General features: G+C 35.0%; 1 protein-coding gene across 2 annotated transcripts in view; it reads right to left on the bottom strand.

Moving 5' to 3' along the window:
- The window catches only part of ANO5 (anoctamin 5), a 106629-nt gene that overhangs the window by 73731 nt on the left and 14736 nt on the right, over nucleotides 1-18162 (bottom strand). The window contains exon 3 of one of the 2 annotated variants that reach the window (XM_035012454.1): nucleotides 7927-7977. In XM_035012454.1, the coding sequence (XP_034868345.1) occupies nucleotides 7927-7977 (51 nt within the window). The remainder of the gene's footprint in view (nucleotides 1-7926; nucleotides 7978-18162) is intronic. The other variant, XM_035012455.1, reaches the window with a different exon arrangement.

Below are 18162 nucleotides of genomic sequence, written 5' to 3'. Positions count from 1 at the left end.
TGCCCATATGTATCAGGCAAAGAAAGTAAAATCACTACAATTATACTGTATGGTATGGAAAGTTCACCTAATAGCATAAAATATTTCATAGCCTCCCAAAATACTGGGGTAGAGAAAGGGAAAGACATTTGGTTATTTAAATGCTGAGTTGTCTTCAATCTTTAGTCACTACGACCGTTATTTTTAAAACACCAAGGCAATGACCTAAAACATCTGGGAAAATCAATAATATTTGAAAGAAAATCAAACAAGGACACACAAAGGCAAGTGCTGTGTGTATTTTATAATATAATGGAATATAAATACTCTAATAAAACTGTCAATAAAAAGTTTTAGTCCTTGTCATGGAAAAAGTTTTGCTGAAACTGTTGTTTTCTTAAAATAAGCTAGAGATCTAAGCAGAGGTGAGTACTGGAGTGAAACCTCGCTGCTCTATATAAACCAAGGACCAACTATGTATAGTCGAGTTAATACTGCTGTTGATTAAGAACACAAGAGACACAAGATGGATGCTGGTGACTGCATGAAGCATATTTTATTTTATTTTATTATTATTTCTAAATCCTTTTATTTTTTTATTTTTTAAAGATTTTATTTACTTATTTGTCAGAGAAAGAGAGAGAGAGGACGCACAAGCAGGGGGAGCAGCAGGCAGAGGGAGAAGCAGGCTCCCCGCTGAGCAAGGAGCCCAATGCAGGGACTCGATCCCAGGACCCTGGGATCATGACCTGAGCCACCCAGGTATCCAGCATAAAGCATATTTTAAACTGCATTTTTCTGCTGGGCTGACATTTTTCATCTTAGCACTTTAATTTTCTTAGGATCTTTCATGAGATCCACAAGTTCTGTTATTCTCAGATGTTTTTCCTAAATTCGTTATAGAATTATTAAAGGAAAGGAAAAAGTTATGCACTAAGAAGTCATGCAGGAACACATTATAACTTTCATGGGCTCTGTCTGGCTTATTTGCTTTCTGTGGGCTCCTTCCACCATTAAAAAAATTTTTTTTTCAATTTAAAAAGAAATAAATGAGGGGAGCCTGGGTGGCTCAACTGGCTAAGAATCTGTCTTTGGCTCAGGTACGACCTTGGAGTCCTAGGATCCAGCCCTGCATTGGGTTCCCTTTTCAGTGGGGAGCCTGCTTCTCCCTCTCCCTCTTCTGCTCCCCCTGCTTGTGCTTGCTCTCTTTCTCTCTGACAAATAAATAAATAAACTCTTTTAAAAATTTTTAAAAATAAAAAGAAATAAATGAATATACGTGTGTGTGTGTGTATATATATATTCATATACACAATTATATTTATGGGGGTTTTTTTGTTTCTTTAATTCTGATTTTTGAAGAAATTAAAATTAAAACTTTTCCATGGACTCCAAAAAGTGTCGTGGGCCTAGTAGGCACAGTACCCACTGTGCCTATAGAATAAGTTGGCCCATGGGGTGCCTAGATGGCTCAGTTTGTTAAGCGTCTGCCTTCAGCTCAGGCCCTGGTCTCAGAGTCCTAGGATCAAGTCCCACGTCAGGCTTCCTTCTCAGTGGGGAGTCTGCTTCTCCCTCTCCCTCTGCCCCATTCCCCTGCTTGTGTGTGCTCTCTCTCTCTCAAATAAATAAATAAAGTCTTAAGTTGGCCCTATGGTTGTGAATTAACTAAGTATCATACATTTAAGAGCTGCTAAGAGTGCAGGGTTTAAAAAGTTAGCTAGATGATTCCTAAAAAGCCTTCTGCAATAAATACATCTAATACCAGGTTAGTCTGCAGTTTTCCAATACATACGATATCTTCACAATATAAAAACCAATGGGATCAATACCAGCAGTTGGTCTGAAAGCATACTGACTCAACAGTTAATATTTTTTAAACTTGATTTTAAATATATTATAAGATCACCACCAAAGGACTTGACTACAAAAGATAAAATTACAATCTAGAGATAAAAATTACTGAATTAATAACTTTATTACATATTTCCATCATGTGCTAAATTATATTTGCTTTTTTATTAAAAAATGGGTAACACTGGGGCGCCTGGGTGGCTCAGTTGGTTAAGCGACTGCCTTCGGCTCAGGTCATGATCCTGGAGTCCCAGGATCGAGTCCCACATCGGGCTCCCTGCTCAGCAGGGAGTCTGCTTCGCCCTCTGACCCTCCCCCCTCTCATGTGCTCTCTCTCTCAAATAAATAAATAAAATCTTTAAAAAAAAAAATGGGTAACACTGAAACTAATGAAAAGGTATTTTTAAAATCATTGCTATTTCCTTGTTACCTTAGTAACTATTTGATGTATTTATTTCTGGCTTTCTCTAAGCACTGAATTTTTTAATATAGTAAATCATTATATTTAACATACACATTTTTCTTGCCTTTTTCATAATATTACCATAATATTAAAATAAATTTTCATATATTATATTATTACATATATTATATATTACATATATTACATACATATATTATAAACTTTTCATAAGAAGTTTTCTCTATGTAATTTCAATTCATTAAATTTAATCTAACTTATTTGTAAGAAGACACTTTAGAGTCCTTTCTCTAGGAATAGAGTTGATAACCTGTATTACTGGTGCCACATAGTAGGAGTTGTTAATAGTATCTTTCTCTCATTATATATAATCTTGATCACTCATCTGCATTGCATTCCTCTTTCTCTATGTATTTCTTTTTTCTCACACCCTTCCTTGGCCATTTTTGAATGTCAATAGCCCAGCTACCACCAACACAGGCACTACTCAGCGTGGTCTAGCAGGAAGCACTTGAGAGATTGCTGTCTCAGCTACTAGATCATTGGCAACAGATGAGGCAAGGCATGAAAGTCCAGTACCATAGACAATTCTGGAACGTATACTGTAAGCGAATGAAAATCAATATAATTCATGGAGTTGTAATACAACAAGCCATTCAATGCTCTGACTTTCTCAGCAAGAAAAAGTCCAGTTGCTCTTGAGACTTCGATTTCACATTTAAATCTACATTAATCCTTGATGATAAGGATGTAGATACTCAATCTACAAACTATAAAACCCACTTACTGAGTGGACCCTACACAAGTTCTAAATTTAAACAAAACCACAGTAATTAAACAGTAGCTACCAAATCTTAATTTCTTTGTGCCAAACACTGGGTACTCTGTATATTTAATGTTATCAGGTAGATTCTTATTAATTATCAGCAAATTATCAGTAATAAAGACATATAACCAGCTAGGTACACAAAAGGCTTGCACCCTTGGTGTTCACCCAATAAAATAATAAAAACAACAAAAAGTCAACTACTAGCAAATTCTTACGAAATTGGTAAAATATTCCTTCTTGAAAAATATATCTAAATCCTAAACAATTGCTAAGTTTCTGATGAGTTTTAATATTGTATATGTAAGTTTCAATTTAGTAAATGGATGTTAATTTGGAGAATCCCCAGTTATGTGTGACCATGTCTGGACATGCTGACACTTGTGGATTCAGCAACACACTTTGCTTTGACAGTATATGTTTAATTTCCTTGAAGATTGCTTTGAGTGCATTTCATATTCCCAGCCTCTGTGGTCTACATATTCCTGTGCTTAAACTGTAGCTTCAAAATATACAATAAAAGCCATGTGGAATTTCCTTTCTATTTTTCTAGTTTGAAGTATTAGATGGATTAATTAGACACAGAAATATTTGCAAATACTTGCAATGGACCTTAAGAATGTACAGTGAAACACCAAGCTTTAAGACTGTTCCTTGAAGACCAGCACATAAAAATCACAGAGGAACAATTAACCATGTAGCAAAAAATTTAAGGAAATGGATGCTTGCACATAAAAAGAGAATCCAATTTATGAGAAGAATGTTAGGAAAAGGACAAAAGACTCCAGTCTTACATGGCAAGAAAAATCAAAATTTCAATGTCTGAATTCCTCAATCAGTTTCACCAAGAAGTAGACACTCCCTTTTTTTTTAAGATTTTATTCATTTATTTATTTATTTGAGAGAGAAAGGGAGCACAAGCAGGGGAGGGGCAGAGGGAGAGGGAGAGGGGGAATCCCAAGCAGAGTCCCCACTGCCCCCTCATTCACCCAGCTGCCCCCTCATTCACCTGTTGATGGATATTCATATTGTTTTCAATTTGGGGACCATTATAAATGAAGCTGTTATGAACATTCATGTACGACATACATAATTTGTATAGACATATATTTTAATTAATCTTGGTTAATTTCTTAGGAGTAAAACTTCTGGACCTTATGAAAGAATATGTATAAATTTATAGAAATTGCTGAACTCTTTGTAAAAGTGGTTCTGCCATTTTTCTTTCCTACCAGTAACGTATGAGAGTTCTAGTTGTTCTATACCAAAATTTTGGCATATCCTTACAATGAAATACTATTTATCAATAAAACAAAATAAATTGAATAAAAAGCTACAGATATGTTCAATAAGATACAATTTATCAGTATCATTTGAAGTTCTGGATACACCTCAGCAACATTATGCTGAACAAAAGAAGCCAGACACAAAATAGTATATAGAGTCTGATTCTATTCACATACCACTCTAGAAACAAAAAACCAAATCATTGTGTCTAGAGCAGAGGTGAAACAGCAAAAGGACACTTTGAGGTAAGAGAAATCTGTATTTTGATTTTTGTGGTTTATTAAAACTCATCAAACCATACACTTAAAATAGTGCATCTCATTGTATGTAATGTATAAATAATGCATCGGGCTCCCTGCTCAGCGGGAAGCCTGCTTCTCCCTCTCCCACTCCCCGTGCCTGTGTTCCCTCTCTCGCTGTGTCTCTCTCTGTCAAACAAATAAATAAAATCTTTAAGAAACAAAACTGAAACAACTCAAAAAACAGATATTTAATTAAAAATGGGCAGAAAACATGAACAAACACTTCTCCAAAGAAGACATCCAGATGGCCAACAGACACATGAAAAGATGTTCATCATCACTTACTATCAGGGAAATGCAAATCAAAACTACAACGAGTTATCATCTCACACCTGTCAGAATGGCTAAAATCAACAACACAAGAAACAGCAGGTGTTGGGGAGGATGTGGAGAAAAAAAGAACCCTCATGCCCTGTTGGTGGGAATGCAAACTGGTACAGCCGCTGCAGAAAATAGTATGGAGGTTCCTCAAGAAGTTAAAAATAGAACTACCCTACCATCCAGTAATCACACTACTAAGTATTTCCCCAAAGAATAGAAAAACACTAATTCAAAGGGATACATGGCACCCTATTTTTATAGCAGCATTATTTACAATAGCCAAGATAACAGAAGCAGCTTAAGTGCCCATCAATTGATGAATGGATAAAGAAGATGTAGCATATATACACACTGGAATATTATTCAGCCATAAAAAAAGAATGAAATTGTGCCATTTGGCAATGACCTGAATGGAGCTACAGAGTATAATGCTAAGCAAAGTAAGTCAGTCAGAGAAAGACAAATATATATGATCTCACTCATACATGGAATTTAAGGAACAAAACAAACAAACCAAGAATCGGATTCTTAACTACAGAGAACAAACGGATGGTCACCGAGGGGAGGAGGTGGAGGGATGGGTGAAATAGCTGCTGGGGATTAAGGAGTGTGCTTGTCGTGATGAGCACCGGGTGATGTATGGAAGTGCTGAATCACTATACTATACACCTGAAATTAATATAACACTGTATGTTAACTCTACTAGAATTAAAATAAAAACTTAAAAATAAATAAATGCAATGTAATATCCTAGATGGGATCCTGAAATATAAAAAGGACATTAGGGAAAAACTAAGGAAATCCAAATAAAGTATGGGCTTCAGTTAATAATAATGTATCAATATTAGTTCATTAATTTTACCATACTAATGCAAGATGTTAATAACAGGGGAAAATGGAAATGGGGTATAAGAAATTTTATGTACTGTACTTATAATAAATCGTAAATCTAAAACTATACTCAAATAAAAAGTTTATTTGAAAAAGAAGCTTACTATTTAATTTTCACAGCTTACTGTTTAACCAAAGACACTGTCATCATAAAAAATGAACTATCATAAATCATTTTCAAATCATCTGGAATCTAGAATTTTAATTATGAGCATTTGACATAATGGGGAAATTACTTACAACTCATATAACAGGCAGGAAGATAACAATAAATATGTAAACAGCTCCAAAAAAAATCAAGAGAAAAAAGAAGTATCTAACAGTTTGACAGGAAAATAGACAAAATAAATGAACAGAGTTATCCAGAAAAATAAATTAAAATGACCATCAACATAGGAAAAGATGAATGTCCCACTCATATTGAGAGAAAGGCAAATTTAAACCACACTAAGATACAGCTAACTGATGGAGCTCCCAACAGCCACTAGTTATCTCACCTCAGATAGGCAAAAATCTAAACTCCTGACAACATGCTATTGATGAGGCTGTGGGCATATAGGCATTCTTGTACACTTGTTAGAAATGCAAAACAGAGGGGAATTTGGCAATATGTGGCAAAATTACATATATGTTTATTCTTTTATACAGAAATCTTATTTAACACTGGCCAAAATATTATTAAGACTGACTCCCAAGGGTATTTATTATAATATTTGTAATAACAAAAGATTAAAAACAACTCAAATGTGCATCAATAAAGGAACTGAATGAATACACCATGCTAAACCTCCACAATGTAATATTATGCAACATACAAATGAATAGGAATGAAATCTATATACAATATTGCATGAACTCGGGTTATGTTAAGTAAAAACCAAGGAACAGACCAGTACATACAGTATAGTGTAAGAGGCAGGAGGAATATAAATATACATATGTATGTATACACACACACACACACACACACACCCCATACTCGAGTTTGGGGTGTAAGAAATTTTATGTACTGTTAAGGGATACGTTAACAGGATAAAAGGATAAACCAAGTAAAAATGATCACTACAGAGGATTAAGAGGAAAAACAAGAAAATTTTCTTGGAAAATGTTTCATTTCATAGTTTCATCCTCAGATAGATCTACCTTCAAGCTAATAAAGACAAAGCTTCAGGGCTTCTTGCTTGCATCAGCCCCTCCAAGGATTTAGAAGGACACTCTAACAATATGTTCTCATGGTTAAATATTTTGTAAATTTTTTTAAAGTAAATTATTGTTCCATTATTCTTCTTAAAGAGTGATACTAAAATAGCATAAGCTTTAGGCTCCATTAAACTTTATTTGATCTATGGCTTTCAACTTTGGAATCATATAAATGTTTTACATGATCAAAAAAAAAAAAGAACCAACAAAGTTTCAATTATAATTTGATGAACCCCACATCCTTCATTCTGGAACATTATAGATCAGTATGCTAACAGAAAGCAAAACATCACCCATTAAAATTGTCAGTATAAGAATATAACTCTATTTCTAGCATCATTTTTTTTACTAAACAATAAGTGAAAAATTTTAAATCCCTTTACTAACCTCTTAATTGATATTCAAATTTGATTTTTAAATAAACTGTACTTCATGATTATTCTCAGGCATGTACTTAACAGGTAAAAGGATTGAAGAGATGAAGAAAGAATACTAAACCACAATTCAGAAATGCGAGTTCTACTCCAGGATCTGCCTCTTCAACGTCTGGTTAATTTTGGTGAAGTCATTAAACCTCTCAGACCCTTCATTTTTTTCTCATTTGTAAAACTGAGAAATTAAAATGCAAGCAAATAGTTATGCTTTCTGTGTACTTCTCGTTAATATGTTTGTTGTTACTTTTTTCCCCATAAGAAACTGATTTTTTTCCAAAGTAATAAATTCTCGACTATCACGTATAAGGATGTGAAAAACAACTGACCTGGGAAAGAGAGCATCACCCTCTCTGACTACAAAATAATACCCCATTTGTGTCCGTGCAGGAAAGAACAGTGCTGATGGCTGCTTACCGCTGGTTCTTCACTGATGAGAAAGCTCGTCTCTCTGCTGCTCAGGGACTGCTAACAGTAACATGGGGAAGACAGAATGCTGTTAATAATAATGCAAGTGGGGAGCATGTCACTTTCAACAACAAAAATTCTAGGTTCTCAATACAGAAATACTAAACCTGCAATTCAGAGGGCTTATGAAACACCTGAAATTGAATGCAAAACTTTGTGTATGTACGTGTATCCATGCGCATGTGTGTTAATGCTTGTGTGTGTGTGTGTGTGTGTGTGTGTGTGTGTAGAAAGAGAGAGCGAGCTTGGGAGAGAATGGGAATTTTGAAGGCAGCTTTATCAAATCATAAAAAAAAATCTAAGATGCGAGAAATGGTTAAGAAACTACTGTATTATAGGGCGCCTGGGTGGCTCAGTTGGTTAAGCGACTGCCTTCGGCTCAGGTCATGATCCTGGAGTCCCTGGATCAAGTCCCGCATCGGGCTCCCTGCTCGGCAGGGAGTCTGCTTCTCCCTCTGACCCTCCCCCCTCTCATGTGCTCTCTCTCTCTCATTCTCTCTGTCTCAAATAAATAAAATCTTTAAAAAAAAAAAAAAAAGAAACTACTGTATTATAGAGAAAACAACAAAGAGCACCACTCTTTGAATGATGCTGCGTCCTGAACAGGACAAGGAAAGGCAGAATTAATTGGCTATTTTAGACTTTTCAACATTTGTTTGGAATTATTAAATAAATATTTATTAAATAAGTTATTTAATTTATCAATTTATTGAATTATTAAATAAAGTGAAAACCTTAGGAAATGCACCACCAGAATTCTTAAGGATCTGTACTTACAACCCAAGAAAGAAGCCATACATGGATATAAATACACACAGAACACTTGTATTAAAGCAAGAGCGATGCCTGGTGTTTGGTGGATTTCAAATCCTCATGTTCCCCGACAGATTGCACACCACAGCACATGCTCCTGAGACAACACCCTGTCACTTCTCCGGGGTCTCCAGTGACAGGTACCGTAGGGTGCTATGGAGAGGCAGCAGTCAGCAAAAATGACCTGAAACTCATGTCTAGACTGGGAATTCACTTACGTGGTTCCTGGAAAATCACAAACAGCATCATTATACCCAGGTGTTGCTGGGCTGACCAGTTTTGAAAATAGGAGATAAAAAGTACTATTAACATTTAAAAAAAATAAATCAAAGGGCACCTTGGAAATACATCCAATGCTATGAAATTTAAGTTGCAAAATGTGCCACAAAAACAAAAACACAGTAATTTATCTGTGTTCTTAAGGAAGACAAGGAACAGAATTTTGAACACCTATTAATTTTCATATTACGGTATTCAAAATAAATTCCATGAAAAGATGAATGTCATCTATGGTATTAAAGCTATACTGAAACAGTTGGAAGAACTACGGTAGACTGAGTCTAAGAGTAAATATATGCTCAAAATCCTCTTTCACTGATGTGTGTTCTGCCTATGGACCTTGAATGAATTCCATTAACTCACCTGAGCTAATGAATATCTTGATCACTCAATTCCAAAATAGCAGCCTGTAATGATAAATTGTGTATCTACATTTCTGCCTTAAAGATAATATATGAATCTATTATAGGTTCACTTTATGTTGACTCCTCATAACCTAATTTTTTTCAATTATGGTAGAGAACGGCCAGTTGCTTACTTACAAGAAGGTACAAAAAAACCATACATTAAATGTCCCAAAGTAACCGGGCTAGTCACTTTACAATCTCTCACTGTAAGAAACATGAACTTGCTGTGACTTTTCAATCAAAAGTTCTGGGTGTATCTTCAATTTGCAAAATAAAATTCACATAGGTTTCTTCATACTTTTTGCTGAGTATTTCATTGTTTCATTTGTCACTGACCTTAGTCTCAGGCCAAAGGAGAATCTCAATTCTACATTTTCCCCTTCCATAACCATCACTTTCCTGTCTCAGGCTGCCTCTTTCCTGACCCCAACCATTAAGGAATTGAATAAAATGGTAAAAAATGGAATGAAATGAATAAATAGATGAATGAATGATGCAAACTCCCAGCAGCAAAACAAAAACGTGGCAATATTCAGAAAATCTACACATCACCATAGAAACTAAGTAGCAATCCTGACTTCTAAATGTGAGAAGCAATTGTTTGGAAACTGAAATTCAGGGGGAAAAAAGTACTTCTATATAGGATTCTTAAAAGAAGTAATACTGTAGAGTGATTAAGAGAGCAAGCTCTAGAATCAGCCTGCCTGGGTTCAGAAACCCAACACCAGAATTTTATGGCTATAACAATAAACTAGTTTAGATAGTCTCATTTTAGAGACTCTTCATAACCTTTTTCTTCAATTATGCAAAACTAATGGCTTGATACATATAAATTTGAGCAAGTTAACCTCTCCACGCCACAGTTTCAGTAGAGTGAAATTAAATATGATAACACATGGGAAGTTTTCAATAGATGTTGACATTCTAAAATTAATTTTTGCTTAATTTCTAGGGATCATATCATAAATTTAATATATTTATCGTCCCATATATTTTTAATTCACATGCATTCTCTGGAATCCAAATAATTCTAACAATGTTCAGTGATGACCTACATCAATCGTAGATCAGAGGTAATACTCTAGAATTTAGTCCTTTTAAAGTTTAAGCAATCGTGAAAGCAGAGATCATTTGAAAGTGTAAGAAAATTTTAAAATAGTTAGCCTAGAATTTCTATATATTCTGTCTTGTAAAAGGCCCGAACATTCTTCATAGCTATGAATTTGCTAATGGACTAAATTGAATTATTCTGATGATCTTTGCCTCAATCCAAAGCTTCAATGAATATTCTCTTATTACTATGTCTTTTTTTAAAAAATTGACTACAATGTAGATTTTGTGTTTTTATACCATTTGAGTCAATAAAAGGAAATCAAGTTGGCATGGAGGAAAAGTTAAATAAGTTGTATTTACTTATCTTTTTTCTTTTCATTTTGAAACAATTATAGATTCCTAGGAATTTGCAAAGATAGCAGAGAAATCCCATGTGCCCACCACCCAGTTTCCCCCAATGATTAATGCCTCACATAACTGATACAAGCTCAAAACCAGGAAACTGACATGAGTACAATGTGCGTGTATAGCACTGTGCTGTATCACATGTGTGCATTCGACTAAGAACCAGCCCAATACACAGAGCAATTCTAGCTATAAGGATCTCCTTTGTGCTGCTCCTTTTTTTTAAAATTTTATTATGTTATGTTAATCTCCATGTTACATCATTAGTTTTTGATGTAGTGTTCCATGATTCATTGTTTGCGTATAACACCCAGTGCTCCATGCAGAACGTGCCCTCTTTAATACCCATCACCAGGCTCACCCATCCCCCCACCCCCCTCCCCTCTAGAACCCTCAGTTTGTTTCTCAGTGTCCATAGTCTCTCACGGTTCGTCTCCCCCTCGGATTCCCCCCCTTCATTTTACCCTTACTATCTTCTTTTTTTTTTTAACATATAATGTATTATTTGTTTCAGAGGTACAGGAACAGTCTTATACAATTCACAGTGTTCACCATAGCACATACCCTCCCCAATATCTATCAGCCAGCCACCCCATCCCTCCCACCCTCCACCATTCCACCAACCCTCTGTTTGTTTCCTGAGATTAAGAATTCCTCATATCAGTGAGGTTATATGATACACGTCTTTCTCTGATTGACTTATTTCGCTCAGCATAATACCCTCCAGTTCCACCCACGTCATTGCAAATGGCAAGATTTCATTCCTTTTGATGGCTGCATAATATTCCATTGTGTGTGTGTGTGTGTATATATATATATATATATATATATATATATATATATATATCTCACATCTTCTTTATCCATTCATCTGTTGATGGACACCTTGGCTCTTTCCAAAGTTTGGCTATTGTGGACATTGCTGCTGTGAACATTGGGGAGCACGTACCCCTTAGGATCTCTACATTTGTATCTTTGGGGTAAATACCCAGTAGTGCAATTGCTGGATCATATGGTAGCTCTATTTTCAACTTTTTGAGGAACCTCCATACAGTTTTCCAGAGTGGCTGCACCAGCTTGCATTCCCACCAACAGTGTAGGAGGGTTCCCCTTTCTCCGCATCCCCGCCAACACCTGTTGTTTCCTGACTTGTTAATTTTAGCCATTCTGACTGGTGTGAGGTGGTATCTCATTGAGGTTTTGATTTGGATTTCCCTGATGCCGAGCGATGTTGAGCACTTTTTCATGTGTCTGTTGGCCATTTGGATGTCTTCTTTGGAAAAATGTCTGTTTGTGTCTTCTGCCCATTTCTTGATTGGATTATTGATTCTTTGGGTGTTGAGTTCGATAAGTTCTTTATAGATTTTGGATACTAGCCCTTTATCTGATACGTCATTTGCAAATATCTTCTCCCATTCTGTCGGTTGTCTTTTGATTTTGTTGACTGTTTCTTTGGCTGTGCAAAAGCTTTTTATCTTGATGAAGTCCCAATAGTTCATTTTTGCCCTTGCTTTCCTTGCCTTTGGCGATGTTTCTAGGAAGAAGTTGCTGTGGCTGAGGTCGAAGAGGTTGCTGCCTGTGTTCTCCTTTAGGACTTTGATGGACTCCTCTCTCACGCTGAGGTCTTTCAACCATTTTGAGTCTATTTTTGTGTGTGGTGTAAGGAAATGGTCCAGTTTCATTCTTCTGCATGTGGCTGTCCAATTTTCCCAACACCATTTGTTGAAGAGACTGTCTTTTTTCCACTGGACATTGTTTCCTGCTTTGTAGAAGATTAGTTGACCACAGAGTTGAGGGTCCATTTCTGGGCTCTCTGTTCTGTTCCACTGATCTATGTGTCTGTTTTTGTGCCAGTACCATACTGTCTTGATGATCACAGCTTTGTAATAGAGCTTGAAGTCTGGAATTGTGATGCCGCCAGTTTTGCTTTTCTTTTTCAACATTCCTCTGGCTATTCGGGGTCTTTTCTTGTTCCATACAAATTTTAGGATTATTTGTTCCATTTCTTTGAAAAAAGTGAATGGTATTTTGATAGGGATTGCATTAAATGTGTATATTGCTCTAGGTAGCACTGACATCTTCACAATATTTGTTCTTCCAATCCATGAACATGGAACGTTTTTCTATTGCTTTGTGTCTTCCTCAATTTCTTTCATGAGTATTTTATAGTTTTTTGAGTACAGATTCTTTGTCTCTTTGGTTAGATTTTACTCCTAGGTATCTTATTGTTTTGGGTACAATTGTAAATGGGATCGACTCCTTAATTTCTCTTTCTTCTGTCTTGTTGTTGGTGTATAGAAATGCCACTGATTTCTGTGCATTGATTTTATATCCTGCCACTTTACTGAATTCCTATATGAGTTCTAGCAGTTTTGGGGTGGAGTCTTTTGGGTTTTCCACATAAAGTATCATATCATCTGCAAAGAGTGAGAGTTTGACTTCTTCTTTGCTGATCTGGATGCCTTTTATTTCTTTTTGTTGTCTGATTGCTGTGGCTAGGACTTCTAATACTATGTTGAATAGCAGTGGTGATAGTGGACATCCCTGCCATTTTCCTGACCTTAGGGGGCAAGCTCTCAGTTTTTCCCCATTGAAAATGATATTCGCTGTGGGTTTTTCATAGATGGCTTTTATGATATTGAGGTATGTACTCTCTATCCCTATACTCTGAAGAGTTTTGATCAAGAAAGGCTGCTGTACTTTGTCAAATGCTTTTTCCCCATCTATTGAGAGGATCATATGGTTCTTGTTCTTTCTTTTATTAATGTATTGTATCACACTGATGTTTGGGGGAGGAAAATAGACATAACTTTTAAAGGAGCAGCACACAAATCAATCAATGTGCTGCTCTTTTAAAAGTTATGTTTATTTTCCTCCCCCAAACATCCATAACCCCTAGCAACCACTAATTTTTTCTCCATTTCTATAAAGTCATTTCAAGAGCTATAAAAATAGACTCATACAGTATGTCGCCTTTGAGATTTTTTTTTTCATTAAACTTAATACCCTGAAGACCCATCCAAGCTGTGTGCATATCAATAGTTCGCTCCTTTTATTTGTGGGTAGTGGTCCATGGTAAGGCTATGCCACAGTTGATTTAACCAGTCACCTACTGTAGGACATTCGGGTTGTTTCTAGTCTGGGCTACTACAAATAAAGCTACTCAAAACATTTGTTCCAAGGTTTTTGTGTGATTATAAATTTTCATTTCTGTGGGATAAATGCCCAAAGGTGTGATTACTAAGTCATAGGGTAAGTGTATGCTTAGTTTTTTTAAGAAACTGCCCCACAGTTTCCTAGTGTGACTGTCCCTATTTTCCATCCCCACCAACAATGTGTGAGAGCCCTGGTTTCTTGGCATCTCCACTGCTGTTTGGGATTGTCACTATTTTCCATTTTAGTGGTTCTCATGGGCATATAGTGATAGCTCAGTTTGGTCTTAGTTTGCAATTCCTTAATTGCTAGTCATACTGAACATCTTTTATTTGCCAAATGTATTGATTTGCCATCTATATCCTCTTTAAGGAACTATATCATCGTGTATTTTACTCATTTGGGTTAGTTGTTTTTTAATACTGGGTTTTGCTGCTTCTTTATAATACCACAGATAGGAGTCTTTTGTCAGATATGTGATGCACCCATGTTTTCTCTAGATCTGTGGCTTTTCTGTTCCTCTTACCAGGGATCTTTCATAGAACAAAAGTTCTTAAATTTGAAAAAGCCCAACTTAATCAATTTTTCTTTTACAGATCATGCTTTTATGTCATGTCTAACAATGCTTTACAAAGACCTACTTTCCAAAGGTTTTCTCCTATTTTTTCTTCAAAAAGTTGTATAGTTTTATGGTTGAATTGATTTTTGTGTAAGGTGTCAGGTTGAAGTTAAAGTTCGTAATTTTGCCTATATACATCCAAATGCTCCAGCACCACTTGCTGAAAAGACTATCCTTTCTCTACTGAGTTGTTTTTACACATTTGTCCAAAATCGTTTGGGTGTCCTTGTGTGGGACTAGTTCTGCAGTTCCCTTTGCTTCATTAATCTACATGCCTCTCTCTGCAAATATGACAGTATCTTGATTAAACAGCAGCTAAAAAAAAAAAAACAAAAAACAAAACAAAACCAAGGCTTTAAATTGGGTAGAGTGATTCCTCTCACTCTCTTTTTTCAAAACTGTTTTATCTCTTCTACTTCCTTTGCATTTTCATATAAATTTTAGAACAATTTTGTCTATGTCTACAAAAAGTCTTGTTGAGACTTCGATAGGAATTGCATTAACCCATATACCAATTTGGGCTTCCACATGTTCACTGTTCATAGATAGAAATGCAACAGATTTCTGTATGAAATTCACTTCTTAGTTCCAGGAGGGTTTTGTTTGTTTGTTTGTTTTGGTTTTTGGAGGGGTTGGGTTTTTTGTTTGTTTGTTTTGTACATTTCTTGGATTTTTTCAATTTAGAACACTGTGTCATCTGCAAACTGGCAGAGTTTTATTTATTCCTTTCTTATCCATATACCTTTTAGTTTCTTACCTTATTGCAAGAATTTTCAGTACTACGTTTAATAGGAGGAATAAATGAAGACATTCTTGTCACATTTTTGACCATAGAGGGAAAGCATTCAGTCTTTTACTACTTAATATGATGTTATTGTTTTATTGATGTTCTTTTTCAGGTAAGGAAGTTCCTCCCTATTCCTAGTTTTCTGAGATTAGATATAAATATAGATATAGATATAGATAGATAGATATGTGGGTATATATATATAAAATAAATGTCTTTTCTGAAAAAAATAATAAAATCATCTGATTTTGATTTTTTATCCTTTTAATATAATCAAGTACATCAACTGATTTTTGGACAATGAATGAGCCTCCCATCACTGGGATAAACTTTACTTGGTTATAATATTATATTCTTTTCATATTCTATTTGCTAGTATTTTACTAAGGATTTTTGTGTCTATGATCATGGAAAATATTAGTTTGTAGTTTTCTCTCTTTTTTTGGTACTATTTTTTTTTTTTTTTTTTTTTTTTGGTTTAGTACCAGGGTAATGCAAGCCCCTAAAATGAGTTGGGAAGTGTTCATTCCTCTTCTATTTTCCAGAAGAGATTGGTGTTAATTATTCTTTAAATATTTGGTAGAATTCTCCAGTGAAACCACTTGGGCCTAGAGATTTCTTTGGGGGAAGAAGTCTTTAAGTTACTCATTTTATTTCCTTAATAATTATGGGCCTATTCATATTATCAATTTAATATTGAATGGGCTGTGATAGTTTGTGATCTTTGAGGAATTCATCCATTTTATCTAAGTTGTCAAATTTATATGTACAGAATTATTCTTAGTATTTCATTATCACTTTGATATGGAGTCTATAGTGATATGCCTTGTTTTATTCCTGATTATGTCTATCTCTTCTCTCTCCCTTGCTCGCTCTCTCTCCCGCACTTTTTTTATAAGTCTAGCTAGAGGTTTGTTAATTTTATTATCTTTTCAAAGAACTGGCTTTTTGTTTCAATTATTTTCTCTAACATTTTTCAATTTCCAATTCACTGATTTCTGCTTTTTATTATTCCCATAGTTTTGTTTTCTCTGGGTTTATTTTGCTCTTATTTCTTGAGATGGAAGCTTATTATTGACTTGAGACTTCTCCTTTTTACTAACAAACATTTAGTGCTACAAATTTCCCTTTCAGCATTGCTTTGGCTACATCCCTCAAATGTTAATATGCTGCATTTTCACTTTTATTCAGTTCAATGTTGTTTTGTTTTGATTTTGTTTTTCTCTTGAAACTTTCTTTGTCCTTCAGGTTGTTTAGAAGTATGCTGTTTAGTTTCCAACTGTTGGAGCTGTTCCTGTTCTCTTTCTCTTACCAATTTCTAGTTTGATTTTATTGTGGTCAGAGAACTCACTCTGCATGATTTGAATTATTTTAAATTTGTTAAGGTTTGTTCTATGGCCCACGAAATGGTCTATCTTGTCATATATTCACCAACACTTGAGGTGGATGTGCATTCTGTTATTGTTAGGTGGAATAGTCTATAAATGTCAATTATATCCTATTGGATGATATGTTGAGTCCATCTATATCCTTGCTGGTTTCTATTTAATTGTTCCATCTGTTGCTGAGAAAGAGGTGAAGTCTCCAGTTATAATTAGAGTTGTGTATTACTCTCTTCTATTATATTAGTTTTTGCTTCACATATTGTGATGCTATTATTTGGTGCATACAACTTCAGCATTGCTATGTCTTACTGTTGAATGGACCCTTTTTATCTCTATATAATGTCCCACTCTGTCCATGGTAATTTTCTTTGCTCCAAAGTATACTTTATAGGATATTAATGTAGCACCCCTACTTTCTTTTTATTAATTTTGGCATATATCTTCAACCATAATGTATATTTTTAATCCTTTTATTGTCATGTTTTTTAAAACATTTTTCAAATCTCTTACATTTCATGTAATTATTATACACATTAGGGATTAATTCTACCTTTCTATTTTTTGTTTTCTATTTGTTCCCTCCATTGTGTGTTTCTGTCTTTTCATGACTTCATGTGGGTTCCTGAAACCTTACCTTATAATTCCACTTTTATTTATCAAAACAGTTTTTGAGTGTATCTTTTTGAGTGTATCTCTTCATATAATTTTTTAAATGGTTGCTTTTTATTTTACATTATATATACATTACTTATCACAGTCTGCAGTTTACATGCTTTCTCTCTCAAGTAAAGTTTAAGATCCTCACCTCCCTTTACATCCCAAAATTTTTATAAGTGTCTTATATATTTCTGTGCATACATTGAGAACCACATCAGACATTGTTAAAATTTTTACTTCAACTGTCAAACATAATGTTAAAAACTCAAGAGGAGAAAGTCTTATTTTTATCTTTCTGTTGTTTTTTTCCTCCTTCCTCATGTTACAAAATTCTTTCTATTTTCTGTTAGAGAACTTCCTTTGGTCAGTCTGTTAAGGTAGATGCACTGGTGAAAAATTTCTTCAGTCTTCCTTCACTTGAGAATGTCTTGCTCATTCCTGAGGATAGTCTCATTGGCTATAGAATTCTGGATTGGCTTTTTTCTTTTCATCTTTGTTTCTTTCTTTCTAGCACTTGAAAAAACATGTGTACCAGTTCTTTCAGCCTCCATGGTTTCTGATGAGAAATCTACTGTCATTTTAATTACTGTTCCCCTATGGTTAAGACGTTTCTCTCTCACTGCTTTC

Source organism: Mirounga leonina, unplaced genomic scaffold (assembly GCF_011800145.1).
Source record: "Mirounga leonina isolate KUSES-001 unplaced genomic scaffold, KU_Mleo_1.0 Mir_166, whole genome shotgun sequence".
Classification (NCBI taxonomy): domain Eukaryota; kingdom Metazoa; phylum Chordata; class Mammalia; order Carnivora; family Phocidae; genus Mirounga; species Mirounga leonina.
The sequence above is the reverse complement of the archived record's forward strand: the minus strand, read 5'-3'. Positions and strand labels throughout refer to the sequence as shown.